This window comes from Phialemonium atrogriseum, assembly GCF_030411735.1.
Source record: "Phialemonium atrogriseum strain 8032-3 unplaced genomic scaffold QBC33scaffold_1, whole genome shotgun sequence".
Taxonomy (NCBI): domain Eukaryota; kingdom Fungi; phylum Ascomycota; class Sordariomycetes; order Cephalothecales; family Cephalothecaceae; genus Phialemonium; species Phialemonium atrogriseum.
Window position 1 is genome coordinate 1,312,802 of NW_026848138.1, and position 27,862 is coordinate 1,340,663.

At 54.9% G+C, this 27,862-nt stretch overlaps 10 protein-coding genes across 10 annotated transcripts; 7 read left to right on the top strand and 3 right to left on the bottom strand.

The window, feature by feature from the left end:
• Window positions 1–1,326: 1,326 nt before the first annotated feature.
• QBC33DRAFT_14981 (actin-like ATPase domain-containing protein) lies at window positions 1,327–4,004 on the bottom strand. The gene is made up of 5 exons (XM_060422158.1): window positions 3,657–4,004; window positions 2,984–3,583; window positions 2,659–2,910; window positions 2,072–2,600; window positions 1,327–2,012 (listed from the first exon to the last, which is right to left on the bottom strand). Exons 1-5 carry the CDS (start codon window positions 3,848–3,850, stop codon window positions 1,680–1,682), a joined length of 1,908 nt encoding a protein of 635 aa, XP_060288762.1. The 5' UTR covers window positions 3,851–4,004; the 3' UTR covers window positions 1,327–1,679.
• A 1,643-nt stretch (window positions 4,005–5,647) lies between these two features.
• Window positions 5,648–8,668, bottom strand: QBC33DRAFT_14927 (kinase-like domain-containing protein). The gene is made up of 2 exons (XM_060422151.1): window positions 8,111–8,668; window positions 5,648–8,048 (listed from the first exon to the last, which is right to left on the bottom strand). The coding sequence occupies exons 1-2, from the start codon at window positions 8,279–8,281 to the stop codon at window positions 5,850–5,852; spliced, it is 2,370 nt and encodes a 789-aa protein (XP_060288763.1). The 5' UTR covers window positions 8,282–8,668; the 3' UTR covers window positions 5,648–5,849.
• A 2,985-nt stretch (window positions 8,669–11,653) lies between these two features.
• QBC33DRAFT_15854 (uncharacterized protein) lies at window positions 11,654–12,090 on the top strand. The gene has a single exon (XM_060422224.1). The coding sequence runs from the start codon at window positions 11,797–11,799 to the stop codon at window positions 12,025–12,027; it is 231 nt and encodes a 76-aa protein (XP_060288764.1). The 5' UTR covers window positions 11,654–11,796; the 3' UTR covers window positions 12,028–12,090.
• A 644-nt stretch (window positions 12,091–12,734) lies between these two features.
• Window positions 12,735–14,289, top strand: QBC33DRAFT_510404 (Stc1 domain-containing protein; the record flags this gene model as incomplete). The annotated part of the gene is made up of 8 exons (XM_060425765.1): window positions 12,735–12,739; window positions 12,812–12,838; window positions 12,890–13,127; window positions 13,192–13,356; window positions 13,494–13,889; window positions 13,929–13,988; window positions 14,045–14,102; window positions 14,273–14,289. 8 exons carry the CDS (start codon window positions 12,735–12,737, stop codon window positions 14,287–14,289), a joined length of 966 nt encoding a protein of 321 aa, XP_060288765.1.
• A 1,483-nt stretch (window positions 14,290–15,772) lies between these two features.
• QBC33DRAFT_442358 (putative mfs sugar transporter protein) lies at window positions 15,773–17,929 on the top strand (the record flags this gene model as incomplete). The annotated part of the gene is made up of 4 exons (XM_060424183.1): window positions 15,773–16,187; window positions 16,258–16,652; window positions 16,725–17,144; window positions 17,207–17,929. 4 exons carry the CDS (start codon window positions 15,773–15,775, stop codon window positions 17,927–17,929), a joined length of 1,953 nt encoding a protein of 650 aa, XP_060288766.1.
• Window positions 17,930–18,520: 591 nt separating this feature from the next.
• On the top strand, window positions 18,521–20,506 carry QBC33DRAFT_608069 (cyclin-domain-containing protein; the record flags this gene model as incomplete). The annotated part of the gene is made up of 3 exons (XM_060432348.1): window positions 18,521–19,537; window positions 19,598–20,086; window positions 20,287–20,506. The coding sequence occupies exons 1-3, from the start codon at window positions 18,855–18,857 to the stop codon at window positions 20,504–20,506; spliced, it is 1,392 nt and encodes a 463-aa protein (XP_060288767.1). The 5' UTR covers window positions 18,521–18,854.
• Window positions 20,507–20,715: 209 nt separating this feature from the next.
• Window positions 20,716–21,555, top strand: QBC33DRAFT_521651 (uncharacterized protein). Its single transcript, XM_060426479.1, has 2 exons — window positions 20,716–21,311; window positions 21,383–21,555. Exons 1-2 carry the CDS (start codon window positions 20,788–20,790, stop codon window positions 21,447–21,449), a joined length of 591 nt encoding a protein of 196 aa, XP_060288768.1. The 5' UTR covers window positions 20,716–20,787; the 3' UTR covers window positions 21,450–21,555.
• A 404-nt stretch (window positions 21,556–21,959) lies between these two features.
• On the top strand, window positions 21,960–22,462 carry QBC33DRAFT_554005 (histone chaperone domain CHZ-domain-containing protein; the record flags this gene model as incomplete). Its single annotated transcript, XM_060429463.1, has 3 exons — window positions 21,960–22,130; window positions 22,193–22,205; window positions 22,275–22,462. The coding sequence occupies 3 exons, from the start codon at window positions 21,960–21,962 to the stop codon at window positions 22,460–22,462; spliced, it is 372 nt and encodes a 123-aa protein (XP_060288769.1).
• Window positions 22,463–23,184: 722 nt separating this feature from the next.
• QBC33DRAFT_521658 (uncharacterized protein) lies at window positions 23,185–24,514 on the top strand. The gene is made up of 4 exons (XM_060426480.1): window positions 23,185–23,241; window positions 23,481–23,699; window positions 23,775–23,868; window positions 23,967–24,514. Exons 1-4 carry the CDS (start codon window positions 23,231–23,233, stop codon window positions 24,171–24,173), a joined length of 531 nt encoding a protein of 176 aa, XP_060288770.1. The 5' UTR covers window positions 23,185–23,230; the 3' UTR covers window positions 24,174–24,514.
• QBC33DRAFT_583507 (Apc15p protein-domain-containing protein) lies at window positions 24,232–26,027 on the bottom strand. Its single transcript, XM_060431380.1, has 2 exons — window positions 25,754–26,027; window positions 24,232–25,687 (listed from the first exon to the last, which is right to left on the bottom strand). The coding sequence occupies exons 1-2, from the start codon at window positions 25,787–25,789 to the stop codon at window positions 24,560–24,562; spliced, it is 1,164 nt and encodes a 387-aa protein (XP_060288771.1). The 5' UTR covers window positions 25,790–26,027; the 3' UTR covers window positions 24,232–24,559.
• Window positions 26,028–27,862: the final 1,835 nt, after the last annotated feature.

Sequence of the window (27,862 nt, forward strand, 5' to 3'; positions counted from 1 at the left end):
TATGGCACGACTTGGGGATGGATTGACGGAATAAACGACGAAGAGTTTCTGGCCGTTGGTGAATCCAATACGGATTTTCGCGGGGGGTCTAGCCAAAGCTTGCTGCGCCCCCCCCCCCCCCCCCCTTCCCCCTTCTCTTTTTCTTTCCCTTCTTTTTCTCGGCGCGGATCCGTAGGCCGATCATGTCGATCTCGGCCCGGGATCTGCAGGACCTGCAGAGATGTTTCGGAACCCGTTTTTGGATTCACTCTCCTAGTAGCTTTTTTTATTCCTCTTCATCTTGTTGTCTGGACCCCACGTTGCGCTGCGCTGTGGATCTGGAACGGACAGCTCGAGTTTATTTTGAGGCATCTTGCCATATGCTTGGTGCAGGGACTTGGCAGGCCGGCATCTGCTGCAAACCAGTCTGGATTCCCATGTTATTTTATTGAAGATTTTATTTGCGTTCCGGAACGGTCGGGGGATTTGCGAAAGTGAGGCTGACCTACAACCGGAGGGCTAGTCTGCCTTGCGCGTCGCCTCCTCCTTTTTCCCTATTTCAGCTTCCTCAGCCATTTTGGGAGTTGATAGGAAGGGAAGAGATGATGAAATGACGACAGAATGTGATATAGGAAATGAACTGCGCTTGCGTTCTCTGTCTTCGAACTGCAGTTTTGTGTGCTGTTCAGGTGCTGGTGTCTCTTTTTTCTTTTGACCCCCCATTCTTTTCGTTTCAAGCTGGGCTCAGGCAACAACCAGGCGATACGGGGGTAAAAATTGTCCACGGAGCAAGTCTGAGATACCCGGCAAGGGCGTCGGTGACTTGAGAGATCCAAATGTATGAACTTTTGGGTATGTGATGGTCGGTCAAAGGGCCAGAATGACCAGACGGCATTTTTTTTGAAGGCAGGCGGGTCGTCTTGACTTGCAACCAGAATGAGTGCCTAGGTAGACCAATATAGGAAGCCCCTTCACTTTCAACTTGCAGGCTCATAAACGGGATAGGTAGTTTCTTCTCTAGGGCCTCGGTAGGTATTGGACACCATCCTGTGACTCATTGCCCCTCTTGACCGCTCATCTCATTCTTACACTTGGTGGCCAAACAGGTGCAACGGACCAGGGTACGCCTTCCATGCCGAGAGATATGCCTAATGTTTTGTGGGACGACGACTGTAGGGATTTTAACAAAGGGAAAGACCCATGGCCAATGTATATTTCCAAGGCGGTGGCGACTGGTTTGCTGGGATAGATGAGCCTTTTTTGGGCACGGAACCTTGGATTCGCCTCGCCCATTTGCTCCGCCTCACTTCGGTGTGAGCCCCTGAGCCAAACGTAGCGTCCATCATTTGTTAACTGCACTGAGTCTCACAAAATCCGGGATTCCCTGTCTGCCCGTGCAGCTCATGCCTGAGGTACCTATATATATGTACGTGCATATATCCGTGGGATTGCTGCAGCACGCCTATTAACCCGTACATATGTACCTACCTACTTAGTAAAATGGTATTATTTGGACTGGCCCCAGGAAAACGCCTCGTCGCTTGCTGTCCAGGGAGACCTCTCACCGTTTCACACCTAAGCCTACGTTGTGATGGGCCGCTGACACTAGCCCAACCTCTGGCGCAACCCCCCTGCCCCCTCCCCCCGTCGCTCCTCATAATGCCTCGCCTCAGGCACCTGCCTACTAGGGTGAAGCCCATTCAGTGAAACTCGGCTTCCACCCGACCGTATCGAACCCCGTCGACCTTCAGCTCGAAGCCCAAGCCGGCGCTGTCGACAATCATCTCGAGCGTGAAGTCTAGGTTGTCAAACTCGACGCCCCTCGTCGTGGTGAGGCGCGTGAATAGGCTCCTCGGGACTGCATTGAGGTCCGTGGTGAGGGTGCACACGTGAACGAGGTCGCGCGAGTACGCGGCCGGCGGTTCGTCGGCTTCACACGCGATCAAATCGTCGGTGACGAGAAGCGACTGGCCCGGCCGGAAGTTGCGTGTGTAATGGAACGCGATCGGGCTAAGTGGTGAGATTGCCTCTCCCTGCAGTCCAGTCAATATCTTTCTGGTGTTTCCACGCCCGGACGAGGTTTTGCACTTACCTTGGCTATGTGCCACTGCATGCGGTCGGATACCATCCATCTCTCCCACAGAGGAGACCAATACCGCTCACTGACCGAGTGCTTCTCCTCGTCGTATACAGTCGCGTATGATGTTCCGTAATGCATTCGCGCCTTTCGGGAGATGACCATGTTGCCTTCGAGGCCCCTCAGGACGGCCCCGCGGACGACGGCCGTCCAGGCATACACGGGCTGCATAACCTCTATCGAGTCGTTCTCCGGTAGGAGCGATGCGTTGGAGTGTGTGGGTCTTTCGCTGTACGGAGGTGGCGCCGCGCTTGCGAAGTGTGTCTTGAGCCGATTATAGAGATAATCACTCTGTCCAAAGCCTCCGACAAGAATGATGCCCGAAATGATGCCTCCCTTTGCCCGCAGGCCGTCCACCTGTCCTTGGACGAGATCGCAGACCTCCTTTACGACCGGCTCGAATATGTCCTTGACCTGAGCCGCCGTCATCACCAGGAAGCCCGAGTCCAGGCCAACTTCCTCATCGTCTGGCAACCCGGGGAAGCTAGGATTCTTTTGATTAGCGAGATCGGCAGGGAGTCTATCAACGCTGAGGCGCTTACGGAATGTTGATCTCGTGGTGCTCGTCCTCATTGAAGTTTCTCTTGACAAACTCCTCAAAGTAGCGGAGACCCATCTGCCACGTCTTCCCTTTTTTGACCTTCATCTCGTCAAATCGGCTCGGCCCGAGTCGGGTTCGGACGTGCTCTTCGAACCTGTAGTTGAGGAACGCACTCCCACAGAGGCCACCGGTCCCGACAGCCGACTCTTCGACCCGAAGGGGCTTCAGAGATATTATCTTGTAAGCAATCAAGCTGCGAAGACTGGTCAGCGTTTCTCCCGCCTACGCGGCGCATCCCCTGCCACTAAGAGATTGAGGGACCCTACTCTACTGTCCCTCCGCCCCCATCACAGACAATAAAGTTGTCGCCAATGCTCAAGTGGTTTGGCTGGATGGCCTTGAGGGTGTAGACGGCAGCAGCCTCGGGTTCACTGATCATCTGGATCTGCGATTTCGCCCCCATGCCGGCCATCTCGGCGGCTTGCAAGGTCGTGTTTTTTGCCGCGTCCGACCAGACAGCCGGGCAGGTCAGCACAAAATCGACTTTCGTCGATGCCATGAAGGACTCGCCGTACCTCCGGGTCAGGGTGTCCATGGTGTGCTTGTATATCTGCGTGAGGTAGTCGCTAACCGCGTCGACGACGGTCTTGCCGAACATCTTCAGCTGCGCGGCCGTCTCCAGGGGGCTTACGTAGAACGGGAGCTTCTGGGACCGGTCGAGGAAGAGCTTGATGCAGCGAAGCCTCGACTCCTCCGGCCTGAACTGGAAGCCCCATTTCACAGAAGGCTCGGTCCCGGACGGCGCATTGGGGGCCAGGTCATATGATATCTCGGTGGGGACCTTGTCCGACGTGATACCGTTCCCACCGGGCCACGACTTGATGATCTCGACGTCATCTGGTGTTGATGTGTATACCGCAGCCACTCTGATCTGATGTTAGCTTGAAGTCAAGAGTTGTCCGAAGTCAAGAGAGAGAGAGAGAAAGCGTTCGGGCTTACCCGGAGAAGGTGGTCCCGAAATCAACGCCGACAATGAGACGGTCGCTGATCGGCGCGGGCTCCCGCGCAGGCTCCCGCACGGGGCCATTGATAGCCTCGGTCGAGGACAGGGGCGAATTGGTCGTGAAATAATTCCTGCTGTCTTGGTTCCTTCGGCTCGAGACAGACGGCCGGAGAGGCAGATTGAGGCTCATTGTGACAATCTTGAGACGGCAATGCCCCGCACACAAGTCATTCCCGATCAGACGATGCCCCTCACCAACTTTAGGAGCCGGATTGAGCTGTGCCGATGGGGCTTGTTGGCTTGCGCAGGGAAAGGAGGACGGGGACAAACGATGGGAAAGGGGGACACTTCGGTGCCCAGCTCATGCCCGACCAACAGAAAGCCCAAGAAGAGCACAGCTCAAGTTCAAATGCCAGCTCAGTCCCACGCAAGCAAAGGGGGGGTAAGCACAACTTAAGAGAATGACGAAAGCGTGTGCGCTTCACCTATCTGACGTACTATGGCTAACAGATCAAGGCATGGTTGCGGGGACAAAAGAAGGGAAGTCTGGTCGATCTGGTCAAATCCTGCGATTTTCGAAATGCTGTTGCCTGCCCTCTACAGCTTCTCAGCTTGTATTGCTAAATCAACCAACGTGCGCCGGCGAGGTCCCCATGCAGGGGCCGGGGCTGCCCGCTGCCTAGCCAAACCCCAAATCTGGCTGATCTTAGTCCAGATGATGACTCAGCTAGAATGCACGTGATAACCGCCCCTCATCCTCTAAAAAGGGGTCAGTACCATACCTAGATGTTAGTTGTTTCTCGACACACAAACCAGGACAGACCCTTCAATGACAGATGAAACAAGGTATCCGTACAGAAACCGTAGAGGAAACCCTATAGTCCGTAGTCCAAGAAAATGGAACCCGAAATTCCCTTCCTTTACAGAATCCGGCAGGGCGTTTTCGGTGCGGGCCTTGCAAGACACGGTTCCCTCCCATCGCGGAGATTTAGGCAGAAGAGTTTCACCCTGCGCGTGAGGTTACATTACCAATGCCGCGTTCGTTGGCGTGCTCTTGCTGTCCCATGGAAAGCCGCATGGAAGAAAACACGGCACAACTTCCTTTCCCCATCATCGGAGGCGTAGCACGTCCCATCTGGCCAGCCGGGACGTCAAGGGACTTTGGCCCACGACAGAAGTGCAAGTGGAAAATTGGAATCGACAGCGAGTCGGAACGCCGTGTATCTGACAAGGAATAGGTTTTAAACAGTTGAAACGCGACCCGGCGGTTCTCCACCATAGGATCAGAGAGAAAAGTACGTCTGTAGTCAAGTCCCGACATGAGTCTTAACAGGATGAGATATAACAATAAACACTGATGCCCATTCCCCAGCTACCCGAACACCGGGAAGTTCACTCTGGGAGGCGGTCGAGAGAAGCGGGTTAATCAGGGTCTTGGATAATCAGAGTCTCGTCGACCCATCGAGACCTGAGACGTACATGAATATATAGCATTTCCTTTCGCCCGTTAAATTGGCAGATTATGACAGCGGTTGACTGGAACCTGCGCGCCTCGGTTTGGCCCCTCCGTTTTTATACAGAATATTGGAGGCCGCGTCGCTAGGTCAAACATTGATTGCAACGGGCCCAAATTCTTCCCCGCCGTGAAGCCGAACTCGAATAAGATGATGGAGCTGATCCCGACCGGAGCTCAGATTCTAGCTGTCCTAACATGACAATGACAATGGCAATGATGACAATAGGGATGATGATGATGATGATGATGATGATGATGGAAAATGGCATATATATAGTCCAAGTCTAACAAAGGAAAGCCTGTTTGCTGCGGAGTGGCCAGCGCCTGTTGCAGCGTCCGGTAAAAGCCAACCGTTCAATCTATAGGGGGTATTCAAGTGGTAAACAAAATGAAGAATGAAAACAGTGATTAGCCCACTAGTCGAGTAGACAAGGTGGGATTCCGTAAGGGGGTATTTCAAGACGGAAGGATTTTGTTGGGGGAGAGAAGGTGGTAGGTATAGAAGGAGTCGAGATTCAGGTTCGTCAAACATGGCGACAAACCCAGATCAAGAGTCGAAACGAGCGTGAATGATTTTGCCAAGATTATCCTTGTCCTAACGCCCAACACCGTAGCAATGAAAATAGAGTCAAGAGAAGCCTCTTTTGCGTGGGATGCTTGCGAGGGCCAACCGTTAGAAACGGTTGCCAGCCGCCCAAATGCTTGCTGAAGCTGATGCTGCCCAATCACCTTCATCATACGGTGGAGTAGGCCACTTATGTTCGGACGATTTCTTGTTCAAGTCAAGAGGCTTCGGAGTGACGGCTTCGTGCCCATCGCCAAAGAGGACGGCGTTCCCGCTCGCTGAAGGCGACGGAGTGGGATAAGGGTTTGAGAGTCCGACATTGCTCGCCGACTGTCGCAGCGGCTTCCCGTCCTTCTCGAGGCGTTTGATTGCGCACCGAGTTGAGGTAAGAACTTCGTCCAGGAGTTCATCCTCCTCATCGGGGGCATCATACTGGTGCACACCCTGTGTTGCTTGAGCTCTCCGAGTCCTGCTCGAGATGGGTCCTGTTCCTCGAGCAGCGACGATGAGATTGTCCACAGACCTGGGTTGGTGCTGTGGTAGAGAGTGGTGCCGTTTTAGGCTAGAAGTCGTCGAGAAATGATGAGCTGGCGGTGCGGGCGGGGGAGCATCGAGGTTCTGCTGGACATCCCTCAATGCCTTGTCCAAAGGCTCGTATGAGTCCTTAGGCACTGGGGCTGGAGCCTGGCTGTCAATCACCATGGAGGACCGGTTGCTTCCCCAAGGACCACAGCCGGCCTGTGCTTCAATGTCATCGTACGTCGGCGACATTGGCGCCTGGTGCCGACCGGAGAATCTCCTGGCTCTCTTGCGAAGGTGAGAGAAGAAGCTCTCCCTGTGCGCGCTGGGAGGCGAGGAAAGGCCTGTGCCTCCGTTTAGAGCCCGCTCAGCCTGTTGGCGGTGAATCTCGGCATAGTGGTTCGTGCTCGATGTGACCGACAATTGGCGCCCAACCTTCTTTGATGTCTTCTCCTCTGCCTGCTGATTCCTCTGCGTCCCGTTCGCGTATGCGTCGTTGTATGACGGGGTGCGGCAGTTCGCCTGGGCCGTGACCGCATCCGAGAGAGGGGAAATGGGACGGATGGTGGGCAGGATGGGCATCGGGGCGACGTTTGACGGACCATTCGTCCATGTTGTTCGTTTGCTCACGGTTGACCGCGGCTTTGGAGCTGGCGCTTCGGGTGCAGCAATAATCGGTGCAGGACGAGGTGCCGGGGTCTCCTTCACAAGCTGCTGCTGGGGGTGGACAACCTCGGCGGCGCTCTCCGACCGGCCGATCAACGACTTCCTGAACCAAGACGGCTTAGACGATGTCGGCGTCGAGGTCACAGAGTCCTTTCCGCGGCTGATGTCGGATTGCTTCCGTCCGAGTATCCTCGAGGCGGAGGACTTCGGCCGCATGGGATCCACAGCATCGGTGAAGTAGTCGTGTGCTAGAGCCTGGGCGGATGTCGGCCTGTTTTTAGGGTCCCACATCAAGCACCAGGTCACAAAGTGACTCAGAGACGGTGGCCATTGGGGTGTTTGGAGGATGGTATCCATCGAGTGAGGCGCCATCTTGGGGAACGAGAATCCCAGCTTCCCAGCCAGCCTGGTTCCCTCCCTCCAATCTCCGCCGCCGACACGGACTCCCGACTTGTTGTACCAATTCCCGGGACTGCCCATGATTTCACAAACCCTCCACACCTGGTCGACCTCGTTTCCTCCAGGGAAGAGCGGCTTCAGAGTGGCAACCTCGACGGCCATGGCGCCGACAGCCCAAATATCAACTGGTGCCGAGTATTCTCCAGCTCTCAAGAGCACCTCCGGGGCGCGGTACCAGCGTGTAGACACATAGGTCGTGTATGGAAGTTTGGAATGCGTCTCTCGTGCGAGGCCAAAGTCGGCAATCTTGACGGTATACGAAGGAGGCGTCGAAGGAGGCGTTACCAGGGCAGAATACCGCCGGAACGAATTCGCTGAGTCCTGGTGGGATGATGTCGTCACAAGGATGTTCTCTGGCTTGATATCTCGGTGGAAGAAGTTGTGATTGTGGATGTGCTCTAGTCCCTGCATGATCTGGAACAATATACTTTTCACGCTCGCGTTGTCGAGACATTTGTGGTCCCTGGCCTTCATCAGCTGGTAGAGATTCCCTTCCATGTACTCCATGCAGATGTGAAGCTTCTTGCTGAATGGGTCCAAGAAGATGTCCAAGGCGGGGACCAGGTGGCTGTGAGCCGGCAGTGTTCGTAGGAAGACCACTTCTCTCAGCTCGAGGCAGGGAGTGAACGAGTCGAACGTCTTCTTCATCGTCTTGATGGCGATCTGGAAGAAATTTGGTCAGACTCGGTGGCTCTTGGCCCGTATGGTTGATTCGAGATACTCACCACCGTTCCCCGGCGAGCGACGCTGGCACCAGCAGTCCGGACCCTAGCAAGCGCCACACTCCCGAAGCTTCCATCGCCAATCTCCTTCAAGACTTCAAACCTGTCTCCCAGCGCCAAGCCATGTTGGCCATGTGATGACCCGCGGTGGGTCGAATCGTGTGCGGCCGTCATGATGTTTGACAAAACAATCAAATGTGGATAGTCGGGGTCGAACCGAAAAGACTGTCGAGCGCCCTTCGACCTTCAGGGTTCGAGGCTGCAGCGTGTCGGGGTCGTCGGTTCAGAACGCACGCCCAGCCTTCAAGTGACTTGGACCCTCGGGAGCTCTTCTGAAAGAGCTGCGGGCTACTGGGGAAGCATTCGTGGACGAGTCCGAGACAAACAGAGCGATCCGGACAATGGCGGGACACAGGTCGGGTTGGAGAATGACGGCGTGTAGAGAGGGACCGAGTTTCTCGAGCGTAATGTTGATCCGAGGAGAGATAACGAAGGAAACCCAGATTGGAAATGCAGAGGAATAAGGAGTGGATGGCCGGCTCTGATCGAAAGGGCGCGAAATGATGGTTCGACGAAAAGGGATTGGGGCGGACAGGGGGAGGTGATGACCAGAATCTCGGGATGCGGGTCCTTCCAGCGATCAGGGCCAGGACAGGCGGACCTGGTGCAAAATGCTGTGGGCCAGGGCGAATTGGAGGTGAAATGAGGAAGGATTGGATTCCAGGGGCATCAGCAGCGGCATTAAACTGCGGCGGTTCTCCGTCGAGGCCCACGACTCACACGAGGCAGCCGGCGGCGCCAGGAGAATTGAGAGAGGGTGAAAGAGGGAGCGCGTGCGCGAGAGAGAGCAAAGGAAAGACGAGAGCGTATGTGTAAGTATCTTAGAGATGGAGGGTTCGCTGCACGTGGTGTATAACTAAGTAATGCATACGAATGCGGGATAGGAATTTAGCCTTTCCCACGCTGTTGGAGATGTTCGCTGCCCGGCTCTGCTCGCTGTGTTGTGCTCTTGTCGCGGACCTCAGAGGTTTTGCGTCCAGGAGAGGAGGAAATTGGGAACGCCGACAAAGCTTCACCACTGGCCGTGTTGGGAAAGAGCGTCGGAGCGTGGGAAAGAGAACGCGCGGGACCCTGGCTGGCGTTCAATGGTCTGGGGGTCTGACGGGTGATTCCCTTGCCAGTCGGAACGCTGGGTGGGTTCTTAGCATGAATTAAAACAGCTGGGGGTAGAGCTGTGGTAGTGGTGGTATAGGAGACCCCAATCTCGCTAGTGATTCGGGTTCTTTTCTGGAGTGCAATTTGCGCCAAATCGACCGGGGTGGCTGGTAACTCTGGAAAGAGTGGAAGCAACCAGTGGAGCGGGCCGTTGCAACTCGAGCCACCATTCGAGCTTCTATCTAAGGTACGGAGTACCTGCTGTACCTCCCTACCCGCAGAATCCGCCCATGAATCGGGACTCATGGGCCGGACCCAAAGGGGGAACGACTCATGTTGCGCGCCATGCTGAACCGATGTTGAACGCCATTGGTGATCACCTTTGCTTTTCCCTCTTCCTCCTGCAATACTGCGAAGGCACGCACCAAATCTAGCGATATAATTTTTTATTTTTTTGAAAAAAAAAAAAATCCAGCAAACAACCCAGCCACAGGTCAGTCAGGCCAGAGCTTGATCGATACTACCCGGGCATGGTTTTGATTAATAGGTATCCTGTACCTGGGCACGTTTAAGCCAATTATAACCCCGGGAGTCCCAGTTTTTTCCCTCGTTTCTTTTTTCGTTTTCTTCTCTTTTTTTCTGCCCCTTTTCTGAGACTTTGCTCGAGTCAGACACCCCCAAGCAGAGACTGGAGAGTTTCAGCACCATGGGCTTTTTTTCTCCAGGATAGGGTGGGCAATCTCTCTACCGACCAGTCATTGGTAAAAGGGGTGTTGTTCGGAGTATGGCATCTCAAACCTCAAATTTTGTACCGTCGGCAGCCAGGGACAGATACCTGAGGCAACGAAGCAACCTCGGCAGCTCCGTAAAGTGATTCTGTAGCTTCCATCCCTTCTCGCAGTCCACCGCCGTGCCCAGTTATGTTGGTTACCAGTCGTCACTACATCGTAGGCCCTTGCCAACTGCGAATCATGAGGTACCACAGACTGTGACCACCTGCAGGTCGATGTGCAGGAACAGTTTCCCCTTTCGCTCCCGTCAACAGTTGGCAAGCTTGTGCGGGGTGGCCCGTGCGGAGAACTGGGACACCCCTGTGGGGCTTGCCTTGGGATCTTAACAGAATGTTGCTAATCATGCCAATTCTTTTGCTAGTGACCCAAGTATCGCTTTATTCGACACACTCTGACCTTCGGTACCTGTAACCTATTAGGCTACCAGCTTTCTGGAACTTCCACGTTCAGTTGTCAGCCAGGAAAAGGTTACTTGGTATACAGAGAAATGGTGGGATATGAATACCTACATATGCGTATGGATGATAATAGCTGGAGCTTTATCTGTACCCCGCATCCGTAGGGACCAGTCAAACCACCAAAACCTCATCACCCGTCTGTCGAATGGCCATACCGCGGCATCGAAGTTAGCTACATACCTACAGAGTGATCAGGGTACCTGCATGCGTAGGTAGGTTGAAATAAGACTCGTGGGCATCGGCCCCCATGTAGCGCTACCCAGTACCTGCTAGCTGGAGCTTCGAGAGGATCACTAGATGAATATGAAGGGCAGGTACCACCAGGTCGATGCAATCATTCACTCCTCTGGGCCGGATTCGGTCCCTTTGTGCCGCGTACCTGCGGCGGCTCCAGCTCCAAGTAAACAAGCAATGATATTATGTAGACTAGCAGACTTCTTCCATTGGCATGCATGAACAACCAAGCCAGGCCAAACATCTCCACTATCATCAATGGGTTTATGCGGAGTGGGGTGAGGCTCATGCGCTCCATCCAGTGTGATCCGTTTCGTTTCGTAGCTACGGATACATCAAACACTGACTTGTTTTGCAAAAGATATGCAGGACCGCACCCAACCCTAACCCTGTCTTTCGCCAGTCTGACATCAAGGATCGATTCGGTATCGGTGCACAGCAGGCGTTTCAAAGATAGAGCTCACCGGCGGATAGGAGGCCTTGTTTTTAACTCACCTCACTGCCTCTACAGTGTAACATGACATGGGAGGTTATATCCATGTTTATTTATTCCCTGGGTTGCCCTCTTTCTCCCCTACCTAATCCATGTGCACATCATGCCACCTGCCCATGGAACCACAACCCATATACGAATTTTGGCCTCGTCTTCCCCGGTTTTCCAGATGACCGTTCGAGCAGTTGAGTGGTTGTCATTGCCCGCGTTGGGGCAACTCGGGCTTCTATAGTAGTCCTCGATAGTGTTCCCACTGGCCCTGTTGATGCCATCCTGTTGACTCCATGTTTTCGAGGACTGGCTCCCCTGGGAGACTTTCGATACCGTGTCACCGCGCCCGGCTCTGCAAACTCGTCCTTCTCCGGACGGACAATTCTACCTCATTGGGGCCTGGCAGCTCCGGATCGTTGGCAATCAGTGGTCTGCCTATCACCCTCAGGTCTGGTATTTTTCTCAAGTGAGGACATACCTGTTGATACCATGCAAGCCTCTGGATAGGTTGCCCTTGGGGCTTGATTAGAGTCAAGGTGGTAGAGCGAATTCTCGCCACTTCCCTTGATGAGTGATCTGCACCATATCCCTTGGACCTCTTGGCTACGTGCCATCCACTGCATGGTTGCCATTGTGGTGATGGGGGCTTCTGTCCTTTGTCAACAACGTCCCCAGTTGCCAGGCAGCGAGCGGATGAAACCAGAGAGGATAATGCCTTCTTTTGTCTTCCTAGACAGCATCTTGCCGGTGTCCTTTGCATCTTCACTGCGCAGCGATTCGGTTGCTGCCACTCCATAGCATCAATCGGTTGCCCACCTCTTCTCTCTTGCCAGATCCGTCCAATACGTAGGTAGGTAGGTGACTACCTTATCCTTCCATCCCTACCTACTCGGACACTTGCCTTAGTCCCTACCTAACCTATTTACCTAGGTACCACCTACCCATATTCACCATTGTAATGCTAGTATCTTAGGTAGGTAGGTACCTGGAACATGGTCGGCTTATTTTCCCTCAATCGAGCACAAATCCAACCAAGGAAGGTACGAACGAACCCTAGACAAACTCGGCAGCAAACACCTCTCAAGAATCTCTATAGAGTCTCTCGACAAACACAGTGGACTCTTGATTCGAGGTACCTATCTACCTAAGGTACCTCCCAACCTAGGTACCTATTTAAGCTCCATAGGTTCTCTCTGGAGCATGTAGGTAGGTACTAACCTACCTAGCTTTCTTCCGTCACCTTCAGCCTCCAAAATCAACTTCTCCCAACTTTCCCCCATCTTCTCCCTCGCCTCTTCTTCCTTCGCCACATCTCAACAAGTGAGACCCTCATTTGATGACCCAGTCAGAAATATCCCCAGGCAGTCCTGGTGCGTCTCCTAGGGTCACTTTCGAATCTTGCTTCCCGGTCACACTCTAACTCAGTCGCAGCTTGAGTTTACGCAACTCTAATCCAACAGGCTAGCCGCTCGGAAATGCCACCCGGCCTTGGGGACGGACCAACAATGGGGTGAGTCTGCTCGGAATAAATGCCCCCCAAAGATATTGCTGTCTAGCAGTGCGGTACTGATAAGTTGTTTAGTCCCGGGGGCTCTAACCTTCCGGCAAAGTATGTATCATCGACCCCTACATCCTACACAAATGCCCTAATAACTCCTAGAATCCGGTGCGATCTGGGCGGAGAGTGGAAGGATCCCTCTCAGTACTCGAAGAAACAACTGCAAATCTACATGACCAGTGTTCGAACTCGGAAGAATGTCACTCCTGCCAAGTCCGGGATCATCTGCCGAGTTCACAAGGGAGAACCCGGTACCCAAGAACTGCGGTGCCAAGGGCCCTGCAATGCCTGGAAGCCTCTGCTCCATTTCAGCAAGAACTCACGTACCACCGGGCGGAATGTAGGTGCTACCTTGATGTGTTCCTGATATTCCTGACATAGTACCAACAATTGATTTGCAATAGTGGTGTACGGCCTGCATCTCGTGGTCCGAGGCCAACGTGCCTGGCTGTACGCCTTACGTCGCACCTCTGGCGAAGCGATCTCCCGAGGAGGATGAGAAGCATCCCGTTGTGCCCCATGGCCTGGACGACGATATGCTATTCGACTATGATGGCCAAGATGGAAAGGTAAGTACTACTACACCGGGGAAGGGGGCATGGGGTCGTGGGTTTTCTTCCTTGAAGAGTTTGTTCATCTGAACTGCCCCCATTCCATTGTTTGCGCATGCTATAGGAGAATTCCTAACTGACCGACACGTTGATAGTCTGCGCTCGACCCATCTGAGTCTGATGGCCCCAGAACAATGAACTCGAAGTTCTTCGAACAGGACGACCACGATGCCGAAGACTTTGACGGTCCGGCTGCCAACCTTGACAACGGCCAGGACTATAGCTTGGCTACTGATGAGATGGGCCGTCTCCATTTGGGGGGTGAACAGCAATCCAAGCTGGGTGGATCCACCCAACATCAAGGTGGCGATGTGTTCCCCTCGGCCTCAGCTGGACCAGGACGTGGCCCAATGGCTCCGCACTGGAATATTCCTAAGTCGGGTGATGGTCCGCTTGGATCCCTCGGATCGAGCGCCGACCCTACAACTGTGATGATGTACACTCATCAGCAAGCCGCCAGGCAGTTCAACGCCTATAGTCCGGGCGGCGAGGTACGTCGAATGACCAAGGTGCCGACCCTGGTGTCACAGAGACGCCCTACAGCTGCCACCGGGAGGGCCGCGGTTGGCAACAGTGGCTGGGCAAAGCCGGTAAGCCTCACCCCAATTCCAAGGACAGTGCTGGGTCGATGCTCACTGTCTCATAGAAGATGCGAAAGACCAAAATCGAGCCTCCAGACTATCTGAGACACGAAGAATACCGACGTGAGTCTCTGCCATCCCCCCAGCGGGAGGCCATGGAGTATAGCGACGACGGTGAGAGTCCCGACGAATGCTGATAGAAGGGTCGGGTCTGTCCACTCCACCCAGCTAGGCCCGTTTAGAGGACTGACACCTCTGGGGTTGCACTGGGCTGGTGAAATCTTCTAATTTAGCTTGCGGCTTGAGTTGAGGATCAGGGGCGACATGTTGCTGAAGTAAAAAATCGCAAGGAAAAAAAGTCGTACGCAGGGACATAGTACAGACACAGACAAGCTAGAAAACGAATGGACTTCTATTTGCCAACCCCCCCCCCCCCCAGTCCCTTTCTCTCCTTCCCTCTTTGTGAGCGCCGTTTCTGTCTTTTTTTCCACTTATTTTTCATACCCGGCCTCGAGCTGCCTCGCTGGCCACCCACCTCTACGTTCTGGAGCTCTAGGGCAGATTTCGTCGCGGCCAGCCACGCAGAGGCAGGCCTGGGCAAAGAAACTCTAGCCATATTCCAAAATGCAGGATTAATCAAGCTCAACCACTCCATGGCCAAGCCCCCGACTCTAGGACTTGCAAACCCCGTTGAATAATACCTACCATGTCCGCGTTCAAAGCCGCAGCTGGAAGCAGACCCGGCATCATGCCAGAGGCAGGTAGAAATGCAGGACCCCATGTAAGAGGCATGTCAAGCTGAAGAACGACAGCGAAGCCTCCACACCATGGTTTAGCATTTAAGGCGTTTTGTATTCCAAACTTTAATTTATGTCGGTGGTCTTGTTAAGCTTTGGGTCTACAATGGGAGGGCTTGGCTACCTAGCAAGGGCAGCGAATAATTATAATCTGCACGTTCTCGTGGTCTGTTCTGCTCTGATCTGAAGAAGGTTCTCACTTCGGCATCGCATCTCTACAAATACGGAATACTAAAAGATTATGCCCCGTGGTGGCCAGAAATTCTCGAATGCGGCGTGGCTCCAGTGCTGCAGATTATGATGTCATTCGACATCCCGGCATCGTACCCCGAGTGCCGGTCGCCGGTTGGGGGCGCCGCATACGGGGACGGCAGTGGATTCCTTGGCGCGCCCACTGATCGGCAGTCCAACCTGTCTTGAGTCAGGATCTACCTGTCACCGACGAAAGTCCATAGAAAGGATCAACGTCATGATAGAGTCCCAACCCTGCATTCCAACAACTCTGATCGGCACTGCAGGATTTAACTCTGTGAGCCCGCCGGCGTTTCTGACAGGGCCCCCCCCGTCGAGTTGGCGGCATGTCCTGTAATATGACGTCGATCTTGATCCTTTTGGCTTCAGCCCCCTGCTTCGTTGCCTCCGGCCTGTACAACCCGCAGCCTATCGTGAGCAATGGAACAAGGCGGGCCTCGCGAACTACCCCATAATCCGGGGGTCATGAGGGAGTTGAAGGCATCTCCACAAAGATGCCGATCCCCAGACTTTCCATCAACATCAAATGCCCAGCAAGGTTTTCTGCCCCTCTGTAGCTAGGTTGGCCCCAGGTGAACGAACCTATAGTATAGATATATACATCTCCATCCCCCTGAGTTCTGACGTCTCCGACCTCTGACCTCACTTATACTTTCCATCTCCGCCCAACACCAGCGAGTGAACTAGGTTTAGTAGTCAAAGTATTGGATGCTTCAACGCTTGAGGAGACCTAGGTAAGGCACAATGGCGTCGGATCCACCGAAACCCCCCACCGATGCGGAGAAGACCCGAGAGAGGTCGGCCTCCTTGGAGTCTGAGACCAAAGTTGAGCATCATGACGATTCTCCACGAACCGCCCCTAGTCTTGACAAGTTCGATGAGGCCACCAGGCAGCGGCTCGAAGCCTCGCACAAGCTGGCACACCCTCTCGCCGGCATCAGCCAGGAGCGACTGGGTGTCATGGGCGAGGAGTATGCACGAGACTCTGGCATGACGAGTGACGAGGATATTCGCGCTTTCCGCCTGGGTGCCATGATCGCCGGCAATGAGAACAGATATGACACTATCGCCGAGCTCACCGAGCGCGAGCGGGAAGTCCTGGATCGCGAGGAGACACACAAGTGGTCGAACCCTTCAATGCTCTACTGGGTCATCGTCAGTAAGTCCACACAAGACCCCCAAATTTCTCACACGGAGAGATAGGAGAGAGACTGACGCGGGGTCAACAGTCTGTTCGCTCTGCGCTGCCGTCCAGGGTATGGACGAGACCGTCGTCAACGGCGCACAGTCCTTCTACAAGGTCCAATTCGGTATCGGCGATCCAAACAGCTCCCGAGACTCGTGGCTCCTCGGACTGTGCAACTCGGCCCCGTATCTCTGCTGTGCCGTCGTCGGGTGTTGGCTCACCGATCCCATGAACCGCGCCTTTGGCCGCCGCGGGACCATCTTCATCGCTTGCTTGATCTCGGCCCTGGCATGTTTCTGGCAGGCGTTCACGAATACCTGGTACCACATGTTCATCGCGCGCTTCTTCCTCGGATTCGGAATCGGACCCAAGTCGGCGACGACTCCGATCTTTGCGGCAGAGTGTGCCCCTCCTAAGCTGCGTGGTGCCTTGGTCATGGTGAGTTTTCCCTTCCGGTGGTCAGGGTGCGCACGGATTCTGGACGGTTCCGGCTGACCTCGTCCGTCACAGCAATGGCAAATGTGGACGGCTTTCGGTATCATGATCGGTTACGCTGCCGACCTGGCCTTCTATTTTGTCCCCGACAGTGGCATCCAGCTTGGCCTCAACTGGCGCCTGATGATGGGCTCTGCCATGATCCCTGCCGTCATTGTGTGCTGCATGATCCACATGTGCCCCGAGTCGCCTCGTTGGTATCTCTCAAAGAACAAGCCCCAAAAGGCGTTCGACGCTGTCTGCCAGCTCCGCCACGAGAAGGTTCAGGCAGCACGCGACCTGTTCTATATGAGCACCCTCCTCAAGGTCGAGCAAGAGGCCATGTCTATCGGCAAACAGAGCCGAATCAAGGAATTCTTGACCATCCGACGGAACAGGAATGCCATGATTGCGAGCGAGATCGTCATGTTCATGCAGCAAATGTGCGGAGTCAATGTAAGAACGAGTGTCTTCCTGGATGTGATGATAAGTGCTCGTCGCTGACATGAGTAATACAGGTCATTGCCTACTACTCGTCTGAGATCTTCCTGGATGCTGGCTTCTCCCCGGTCAGCGCGCTGGCCGCCTCTCTGGGATTCGGCGTTGTCAACTGGCTCTTTGCTCTCCCTGCATTCTACACCATCGACACCTTCGGGCGGCGAAATCTCCTGTTGACAACATTCCCCCTAATGTCACTGTTCCTCTTCTTCACCGGCTTTAGTTTCTGGATTCCCCAACAAGCTACGGCGCACATTGCCTGTATTGCCCTGGGAATCTACCTGTTTGGCGTGGTATACTCTCCCGGCGAAGGCCCCGTACCGTTTACCTACTCGGCGGAGGCATACCCCCTATATATCCGGCCGATCGGCATGTCTCTCGCGACGGCGACGACGTGGTTCTTCAACTTCGTCCTGTCCGTAACCTGGCCATCGCTCCTGGGGGCGTTCAAGCCACAGGGGGCCTTCGGCTTCTACGCGGCCTGGAACATCGTCGGCTTCTTCGCCGTGCTGTTCTTCGTGCCCGAGACAAAGGAGAAGACGCTCGAGGAGCTGGACAGCGTCTTCGACGTCTCCATCAGCAGCCAGATCAAGTTCGGCGCGGCGCAGTTCGTCTACTTCTTCCGCCGATACATCTTCCGGCAGGACGTCGCGAAGCCCCCCGTCCCCCACTCCGAGGCGATCGCGTATCACGAGAAGACTTTTGCGCAGGAGCAGCAGAGGGACGCCACGGCGAGGGTCTAAGGATGGGGTTTTCGAAATGGTTTTACCATTTCGAGAAGGGTCCACGGACTCGTCATGTTTTTGTTATGTCTTTGGGAGGAGGACTTTTGGTTTCCTGTTTCGGGATCTACGTTAAGAAGAGGGCGGCGAGGTACCGGTTTGCATGATACCAAAGTATGTATGTACAGTACATACGCACTTACGACTTACGTTCCTTAAATTTCAAAAAATTATGAATTTAAAAGAATAACTAACTAGTCTGGAATATTGATCAGCTGAGGTGAAATGATTGGGTCCCTGGAGGAACAAAGGGTCCGTAGGCCTTGTACAGCGATATATCAGCTTCTCCGCGGAGGTTTCTTACCTTGTTAGCTGACTTACGTCCACCACTACGATGACGGAACTCGAGATATAGGAGAATACCAGACTGTTACGTTGAGCATGCGAAGGACCGTGAACAGTTGCATTTTATTTCTAGTTAATGTATTGCACATGAACCTCGTCCGGTTAAACCAAGCCATATACATCCAGTCCCCTATTTCCGCTAATCCAGCAACTCTTTCATCCTTAATAAACTGCGTATAAATACATACATAAAAGTGGGTCGCCACAACATAATATTATAGTAAAGATAATAGTGCGTTAACGAGACTTCGCTGAATCTTTTTGATGATCGACGAATCCCACGGGGTTAGTTTTCGCTCCAGCTTCCAGCCACAATCATTGCTTCTTCGTCGTCGCTGTCTGACCCCTTCGAGCTTATTTGCAAAGCGCCCTACCAGGGAAGAGAAACCGATGATCATCTTGGGAGGGCGGCTCAGCAACACCCAAAAACAGTCGGCCGATCATCGAGACTGACGCTGGGCAACACCGCCTGACGTTGTGGCAGGCACAGCACCTCTGCCGTTTGGATTTGGTGAACCGACGGGAAGATGAGGCCAGGATAATGTTGACTCGGTCACCTGTCCCGCCAAGCCCAGCCAATTCGTCTCCCAGGGGCTCCCATCACTCATTCCACTATGCTTCTGCTGCCAGTCACCACCAGTCTCCATCCCGGATCTCGGTCCTTTTGCCTCGGCGCCAGTCCTCGTCCTCAGCGTCGGGTGGTGCTATGCCATCATCGCCAGCCTACCCACGGCCGAAAAGATATGTCGGAGTAGACGCCGCCACACAATACTCGCCCATGGAACCCGACAGCCCCGCGGGCGCAAACCTAGCCTCTCCGCTACCGCCCGAGTCGCAACTTGCGCCACCTCAGACTCTAGGGACGATGCCCGTGACCCAGCCTGACGAAGAGCCCTTGCGCTCGCAGCAAGCGGATGCGATGCCATCGTCCTCGAAACAGTCGTACCAACCCGAGCCGTCAAACACAGCGTCCCCTATCAAGAGGAGGAATTCCCAGGGCCCCGGCGGCGGTAGCGCGGTCTCGGCAACCGCCTCTATAACCCCCTCGGTACTCGCTAAGCGTGTCAAGCCCGACACAGCACCTCCCAAGGTGCTACCTGAGAAATACGAGCTCTGTCCCGTCGAGGACATAGTGGTCTTGATCGCCAACATGCTAGGGGAGCTAATCGAAACAAACGATGCCTTGGCACTGAAGTCTGGTCATTTGACCAGGTTCCATTCTCGGTACGATAAAGTCGTGTGCTGCACCTACTATCCGTGTAACCAAGACTGACGCATCCTTAGAACTGCGCCGGGGATATCTGTCTTGGATTATCTGCATCGACTGGCGAAACACGCCACTCTGACCCCTCCGCTTCTTCTTTCAATGGTCTACTATATAGACCGTCTCTGTGTGTCCTACCCCGACTTTACGATTAACACACTCACCGTCCATCGTTTCCTCATAACCTCTGCCACCGTGGCTGCGAAGGGGCTATCGGATTCGTTCTGGAACAACTCGACGTACGCGAGGGTAGGCGGCGTGAGGCTGGCCGAGCTCAAACTCTTGGAACTAGAGTTCCTATACCGGGTTGACTGGAAGATAGTTCCGAATCCCGAAGTGTTGGTCGCATACTACCGCGGCCTGGTTGAGCGTTGTCCTGGCTATGTCCTGCTCGACGAAGAGGGGGCGGGCGAGGACGAGGGTGACAGCGACGATATCGGGGACGACAACAGCGACGAAATAGGAGAAGGAGATGATCAAGCAGACGAAACCGCAAAGGACAGCCAGGGGTCAGAATCGCCGGAACTTGTCCGCGAGGCAGGGGCCGGACAGACGAGCAATGGATAACAGAGCAAACTCTCTTAGAAAGACAGCAGTACAATACGTGGACTGTGTGCTGTAATCGAGGCACCTCCAGAGGAGAGCGGGCGACGCACGCCCGCTATTTGCCCTAGGCACTCGGCGTCCTAGAGCCCCCTTTAGGGGTAAGCTGTGCCGCATACTCTACGGCTACAATGGAGCAGGGCGGCTCGAGAATCATGACACTGAAGCAAGCCATGGACCTCTGGTGGTACTGGCACATCGGGCTTTGCCCTGGGGACTTCGGAGACGAGCGGAGACGAGCGAGCGAGGATGACCAATCTAGAGACCCCTATCTTCTGGGGCGGCGCTGCAGTTTTGAGACCATCTCGACGGTAACAAGCTGCTAAATGAATGAACGCGTAAATGAACGATAACTTGCAACCGTGTATTCTTTTCTTCCCGTTGTGAAGCAATGTCCGTGACGGGAGTTCCCAGGTCAGAATGAGGAAGGTACGTACAGTACCAGCCTGCTTCCAGTTGACCAATCACGCACTGTGCGTAAAATGGGCTGAATGAAACCGTCCCGATTTGGCACAAACCAAAGCTTCAGTCATCCACTTCGAATCGCGAAATCGTCGTTCCTCGACTTCACCTCAACATCGGGACATCTCGACCGCAAACGAACACGATGCGGCCGATTCACCATCTTCTCCTAGCCGTCCTCAGCGCAGCCCTGGTTCGCGCCGAGAGCCAGGCGACGGTAGCGACGGCGGCGATCTACCTCCAGCCGATCACATCCCCGGAAGCGCCGCCGAGCCTCCTAGCCGAGGTCGCGTACGACCCCTCGGACCCGTCGGCGCCGGAGGTCACGAGCTACGAGGCGCCCGAGCTTCCGGACGAGGCGCGGCTGGTGCGGGTGGGCATCTACGACCGCTCGGCGGCGCGGTGGGCGTCGTCGACGACGGTGGCGTCGGCGGACAGCTTTGGGAAGGGGTACTCGCCGCACTTCACGGTGTCGGTGGATCTGGAGGGGAACGGGCTTGGGGTCTCGTGCAGGGGGGTCAGGATCGATGCCGGGCACACGAGGGACTTTGGCCCACAGGCGAAGGTGGTCGTCACGGCGAGGGGCAAGCAGCCTGACCTGAATAAGCCAGTGGTACTGTCGCCTGAGGGGAGGACTGTGGTACAGGAGGAGAAGTCATGGTTCTTGAAGTACGTGTGCCCTCTCCTCCTCCCGTTCAGTTTGATGCTCTACTTGGACAGATTGGCTAACCTGTCGACAGGTACTGGTGGGTGTTTGCTGTCGGGCTCTTCCTTCTCACGTCGGGCGGTGGTGGTGGAGACAAATAGAATACAGTTATTTCTACAGCAGATGCGCTCTTTGAGAACAAATGAATATCTTGCGTCTGGTAGTGGACAGGTAGGTAATGTCTCTAATGTGACGGCAAGTGCCTGGCTTGTTTCTTGAGTCTGTTTCTGTGCCATATTTTCCCATATTTTCCCATATTCATTAATCCGAGGAAGTCCTCGAGTACAAACTAAAGCCACAGCAGGAGCTGAGGAATAAGACGATTGAACCTCGCAGCTCCGATTATGGTGCGTAGGTGTGCCATAGTATTACATGGCGCAGGTAACAAATCACATGAACGGTCAGCTGGTTGCCCGGTGACAGGTGTTGGCTGAAGCCCCACAAAATGGTGCCAAATAAAATGGATGGAGGCGCCGCTGCACGACATAACCGCCGCTCGCATCCACTTACTAGTCTTTCGCCGTTCACCTTCGATTTGCAGATTATACCTTCGACCCTCCCTTAACCACTCACCATCGCCACCTGCACTCTCCAATATCATCAACTTCAAAATGGCAAACGAGAACGGCACTACTATTCCCCAGGACGCCGAAGTCCAGAACACTGAGTTCGGCGATTCCAAGGGCAAAGGCAAGGCTGTTGCCACCGAGGACCGCCATGCGCAGGACACTGCCATGAACGAGGACGATGATGACGAGGATGAGGACGAGGAAGGTGACGAGGTATGTTAATCCACGGTCGCAGCCAATTCCCTCCATCACATAGCTGACTCTTGGTGCAATAGGATGCTGAAGGTGGTATGTACACAACCCAGTCACATTGACCCTAGCTTATACACAGACATGTCTAACAATTTCCCGGTGTAGCCGAAGAGGAAGAAGAGGACGGCCTGGAGGAGATTGACCTCGACAACGTCGTCGGCCGCCGGACGCGTGGCAAGGTTATCGATTTCGCCAAAGCTGCCGAAGAGCTCCCCGCCGAGAATGACGAGGACGAGGAAGACGATGATGACTTTGAGGGTGACGAGGGCGGAGACAGGATGGACGAGGACTAAGTGAGCCTTGTCTGTGGCCGCGGCATCGATTGCGATTCTGGTACGGTCTGCGGATGGTTTACGGCTAATGCATTGGTACTGGAAAAGTTCCCTCTCCCATTTTTCAGAGCTGGAAGCTCCCGTCATATCCGTTCTGGTACGGGAGTTTGGGATGATTCAGGTGGTATAGAGGGAGTTTATCTCGGACTCGTCGGCCGTCGAGCCTGCTTTATCCTGTGAATCGCGGTGAAATTGGTTACCTAACTGATGTGCATATGCGAACCGTTACCAGCATCCAAGAGGGAGGTCCTGATAGCTGCTCTTCCATTTGGCTGGGCGTTATTGCCGAGTCCGTACCAGGACAGGAAATGCAAATCTAGACATCACTCTGAAAAGATATTGTACTACTTCTTGCGCAAATGGGAGCATCCGCCTAGGCTACCTTGAAATTGGTACTTTGCATGGAAAAATCTATTGATCACTCAGCAAGCCTCCTCAGTTGTTTTGGTATTGATAATTGAGCACCGCTAGAGGCTCGTGATCAGGACCTAAGGACCTATTGTTGGACTTGAAGACTGCCGGGCTATCCCAGCATCAAGCCTGGACCCAGTGATAGGCTCCGTGAATAGTGGGGTTCATCTTGCCAATTGACCAATCACAGAACGCCAAATTTCTCGACTTGTGACTGCCACATGTGTAACAAATAAAAGAACCTGAAATTAGTACTGATCTTTGTATGCCGATATGTCCCCTTTCGCCTCCCAACATCTTCTTTTGTGAGAGAGCATCATGGCATCAAGGTGAGTCCCCAACCCCCCCTTTTCGGACGATCTTGCCTCTTCGGAGACGGTTTGGGAGCATCAAACGACTCTCAACCAGGTGGTTGGCGATATGGCGCTGCCTAACACGCCCGCGCCCCATGATCGCCAGCGTTTCGCTCCCGACCGGGCCGTCCCCGAAGAAACCGCAACCTCAGTGAATCCGAGAACGAAACCCGGAATGCATTTGGCTGACGCCTCGAAAACCCTCTCTTTTGCAGATTCGGGAGCTCATCCCTCCACCAGCGCGACTCGCGCAGCGCCCTATTCGAGGGATACACGGGATCAGGGTCAGGTGGCCGGCCCGTCAGCACCAGCCCGAGCCGAGCCGGCGGCTACGGATACGGCTACCCGGGGGCAAACGGGGGTGCCGCGGCAGCACCAGGCGGGCACCTAGGCGTGGAGAAGAGGGGGTTCCGGCCTGCGACGCCGAACTCGAGGTACGTCGTCGCCGGAAGTTGCAGTGCAATGGTGGTTGTAAGGGGTCGGTTTTGCTGACTATAGTTTCTCGGCAGGGGCCAGTACAGTGGTGCGGTACTCGATGAGCTGGAGAGCCAGAACGATGCGCAGGTCGAAGGCATCTTGGGGAAGGTCAGGGTTCTCAAGGATGTAAGTGGTCAACATTCCGGCCTGGGAGGAGTTGGCTCTTTGAAAGGAGCCGAGGCAGAATCGTGCGATGCTGACTTGGACGCCCTACTGCGACTCAGATGACGATGGCCATCGGCGACGAGATCAGGGAATCGTCCGCACTGGCGGAGAAGATGAACGACTCCTTCGACCAGACGAGGCTGCGCCTGCGCGGCACCATGAACCGGATGCTGTTGATGGCAGAGAGGACGGGCGTCGGTTGGAGAGTGTGGCTTGCCTTCTTCACGGCTGTCATCCTGCTCTTCATGTACGTCTGGCTCTTCTAGTTCGCAGCGGCTTCCTCCCTCCGGACCTCTTTACGTTTCCTCTCGACGAAATCGGCGCAACGGTCGCATAGAAATGCTTGCCAAAGCTACGGGTCTGCATTGGGGTTACGGGCGTTATGGCGCCTCCCTTGATTTGAGCAGGGAGTTTTTGTACGTCATAGCAAACACTGCATTGGACGGGGGCGCGTGGGTCTCGATATGGCTTTGTAATGATCATCGTCGGGTGTAGTCGGTTCTACCGTGATGCTATTGAATTCGAATATATGTATACCACACCACGGCTTAGAATGGGCCAGGGGTTTCTGCCCTAAGGGTATCTCTATCTTATCTTATGTCGGGCGCGTCTCTTTACGACCCTGTAGCATGATGCCAGCACGCTCCACCGCTTAGCCGTGTAAGTGATTCCTCCGTCGAACTTGCGGACTGCTTCCCGCCAGACTGCTCCCGTCACGGGACAGGATGCTGTTGATGTCGAGGCTGGTCCTCGCGCCATCGCTGCGAACGAGGCTGCTCCCGAACCGCGAGGCTGGCGGCGCCCGGGCCCCAGCGAAGCTCGTATTCTGGCCGCCGTCGTCGCTGCTGCTGCCCAGCTCGGCCTCGGTGTCAGTGTGCTCGTAGACTCCACTTTCTGCCTCGGGGATGTCATCGTCCAGGTCGGCATCCATGTCCAAGTCCATGCCGGGTTCGACTTCGTGCTGGTGGTGGTGCGACATGTGGACCAAGTCATCCTCCTCGAGCATCTGGGAGGGGTCTTCGTTGTCGAGCTCCTCCTCCCCGCCGTAGATGTCGGACCCCACGTCCTGCCCGCGTACCATCCGCTCCCGGGCCCGGTCCTCCGCCGCCCGCACGGTCGCCAGCCGATTCGCGAGCTCCCTCTGCTGGGCCCTCCTCTGCTGAGCCGCGCCCGTTCCATGGCCCCCGTACACTCCACCATCCCCGTCGTCGTCATCGTCGTCGTCCTCCCCCTCCTCCTCATCGTCATCATCGCTGGCCCCGTCGAAGCCAAACCCGCCCTCGTCAGCATCGGGGATGTCATCATCCAAGTCCCTCCCCCCGCCCACGACATCCTCATCCATAGCCTCGCCGCCCTCCAACCCCTCCTCGTCGTCGTCGTCCAGCCCCAGTGCCCCGGCGCCCGCCGCCTCGGCCTCGGCCTCGGCCAGCTCCAGGGCCAGCTGCTCGCGGCGCAGTGCCTCGGCGTGTTCCTCCTGCTCGCGGCGCTCCTCGCGCATCTGGAACAGCGACTTGACCACGCCGGGCGGCTTGAGCCACGTCGCGCCAAAGTTGGACACGTTGAGCCGCCGCCGCTCCATGTACGCCTCGTCGGCGCGCAGCCGCGCCAGCGCGGACCGCTCGACGGCCGCCGCCGCCGCGGAGTGGGTCGTCGGCCGGGCCGGCCGCGGGCCCGTCGAGGGACCGCCGCCCGGCGCGCTGGAGGGGTTGCCGCCTTCGGGGTCGAGGTGCGGGGGAAGTTGGTTGGGGTTTCGGGACGAGGTGTACCAGAGAGAATGGGACTGGGTGAAGAGTTGTTAGGCCTAAGTAATCTGGGGAAAGGGGGGAAGGGAATATAAGTAGCTTACGTCGCGAGGCGTGAGATCTGGAAGGAGGGACAACATTTCGTTTTATATTGGCCGGTTGGCGTTTGGCGTTTGGCGCGAGAGTGAGAATTGTAACCGTGTCAGGTGCTTGAAGCCATAGAGAGCGCTGATTTACGGCGGCAGGGCTTTGGTATCAATTGGTTCGACGTGGGTGTGGCTAGAATGCCTAATCTTGGGAAGGTAGGTGTTTGTCCGTTCACGATAGCATCAACCTCACAGGCAACCAAACCAACCCACACAGAGTAAACAATGGGTCACGGTGTGAATTAAGGCTTAGTTGTGGAATCTAACACAGTGTAAAGCACGGTCTTATGGTACGTACTTTACCCCACAATTGAGGCTACGCTAACAAATGCCAAGATTGCCTTGGTGCGAGTTCCTGGGTCCATATGACTCTCATGGGAAACTCTGGTCAAGTGTGAGCCTCTGTCATATTCGCGCCGTAATATCCAATGCCACCACCTGCCGGATCCGTGGACTCCACTGCATCTTCCCTTAAGGATGCAAGGCGACTTGGAAAGGCATGCAGGCGGATGCGGGACAGGCTTTCCGCTGAATCATGGCCCCGCTGCAGAGACAACATGGGCCAGTCACCAAACTCAGTCCTATGGTTAATCCCCGGATGCTGTCCGCCGCTGAGACCGTCTCTTCCCTTTTCATCCGTCTGTGCTCTGGGCCAAGGCATTGGCCAATGCATTCGAGTGGATAGGGCAATGTTTTGATGTGACGTAATTCAGGGTCCTGGTGCAGGTTTTATATTCGCAGGACTGACTGACCCAGTATGACACCTTTAAAGCGGCGGCACTGGGTGAGCCCCGAGGAAGCTCTGGACACAAATCCCATCGTATGTATCCGCCATTATGAGGGTTATTCTCAAGACTTAATAAGTCTAGAAGCCGGAGAGCCTGGGACTTGGCATCCTGGAGTGTCTGGAGTCCTGGGTAGGCTTTCGGGAGTTTTCGGAAGGGAACGGTCCCCTCCCCCAGAGTCCCAGGTATTAATTGGAAGCTTTCAGAACTTGCCTAAAAGTTATGACAAAGAACTTCTTTGCTAGTTGGGTTTTCCATGTTGATCTGCAGTATCCATCCCTCTCCCTTCCATTTTGTCTCCTGCCGCCCCGAACAGATTATGCGGGTTTGCGGTTTTTGCTGTAGTCGTAGGTGTACTCCGTACACCACTCCAATTCCTTTATTCACTCTCACCGACCCCGGTTGATATGCCGATGCCGGTCCCTCTTGCTAAGGTCCTTCTTGTGATAGGGCTGTTTGAGAGCGACACGCAGAACGAAGATGTCAGATCCTGCCCCGGGCCACGTAAAACGTACATCCTGGACGTATTTCCTCGACCCACGAAATATCTGGCCGATGTGTTACCTACCTATCCGGGTGGAAAACAACGGACAGACCTGTGCCCCTCGTTGCTGAAAATCTCGGTATCCTACCTAGGATACCGAGACTGAGAAGTGCCATCTTGCCCAGACGAAAATGAACTTTGGCGCGTCCGTTTCAAGTCTAATCGTCTGTGCGTCGGTGGCGCACGGCGATCTCAAACCAATTTGCACTAGTTGCAGGCAGTACGGGGGTACCTACTGAGGTGTGCGTTACCTTACCGTAGTACTCACTCAGAGCAGAAATTGGGGCCGTGTGATTGGTGCGAGATAAGGCAGATTGGGCATTTTCTGGTGACAATTTTTTGACAATACTTGAGGCGGCGGATTGTGCAGAAAAGGAACCTAGGATTCTGCATCCAGGCAATGCAGGTCTGCTCGCCCTATCTGGCGCGGGCGCAACTGAAGTTGGGTCGCACAGTTCGCTATTCCGTTCCCAGCCCCCACCGTCGCGTGCACAAAAACGCAGAGCCGCAACCGATGGGCACGATACTGCTGCGAACCTCCAAAACCTCAACGTGATGGTGTGGCTGCGGCGCTGATTCAAAGTTCATCCAGACCCTGCTATCCTTGCTGAAAAGTGGGCGTTGCCGGACCGCAGGGATCAATGAAGCCTCCTCAAGCTTGTTTCTCCATCTCCAAGCTGTGGGCGACATCGGCCAGTGTTTCTTTGAAAAGCAACAGTTGTGATTGGCGGGGCCGTA

Bases quoted from the DNA above. Each gene is read 5' to 3' on its own strand.
- QBC33DRAFT_583507 (XM_060431380.1), bottom strand. From the start codon at position 25,789: ATGTTGTCCCTCCTTCCAGATCTCACGCCTCGCGAC. The intron at 25,688-25,753 runs GTAAGCTACTTA...CTCTTCACCCAG, and splicing joins CAGATCTCACGCCTCGCGAC to TCCCATTCTCTCTGGTACAC.
- QBC33DRAFT_521651 (XM_060426479.1), top strand. From the start codon at position 20,788: ATGCGGCCGATTCACCATCTTCTCCTAGCCGTCCTCAGCGCAGCCCTG. The intron at 21,312-21,382 runs GTACGTGTGCCC...ACCTGTCGACAG, and splicing joins GAGAAGTCATGGTTCTTGAA to GTACTGGTGGGTGTTTGCTG.
- QBC33DRAFT_14981 (XM_060422158.1), bottom strand. From the start codon at position 3,850: ATGAGCCTCAATCTGCCTCTCCGGCCGTCTGTCTCGAGCCGAAGGAAC. The intron at 3,584-3,656 runs GTAAGCCCGAAC...ACATCAGATCAG, and splicing joins TTCGGGACCACCTTCTCCGG to AGTGGCTGCGGTATACACAT. The intron at 2,013-2,071 runs GTAAGTGCAAAA...ACTGGACTGCAG, and splicing joins TGCAGTGGCACATAGCCAAG to GGAGAGGCAATCTCACCACT.
- QBC33DRAFT_521658 (XM_060426480.1), top strand. The intron at 23,700-23,774 runs GTACGTCGTCGC...GTTTCTCGGCAG, and splicing joins CCTGCGACGCCGAACTCGAG to GGGCCAGTACAGTGGTGCGG. The intron at 23,869-23,966 runs GTAAGTGGTCAA...ACTGCGACTCAG, and splicing joins AGGTCAGGGTTCTCAAGGAT to ATGACGATGGCCATCGGCGA.
- QBC33DRAFT_14927 (XM_060422151.1), bottom strand. From the start codon at position 8,281: ATGACGGCCGCACACGATTCGACCCACCGCGGGTCATCACATGGCCAA. The intron at 8,049-8,110 runs GTGAGTATCTCG...AATTTCTTCCAG, and splicing joins TCGCTCGCCGGGGAACGGTG to ATCGCCATCAAGACGATGAA.
- QBC33DRAFT_15854 (XM_060422224.1), top strand. From the start codon at position 11,797: ATGAGTGATCTGCACCATATCCCTTGGACCTCTTGGCTACGTGCCATC.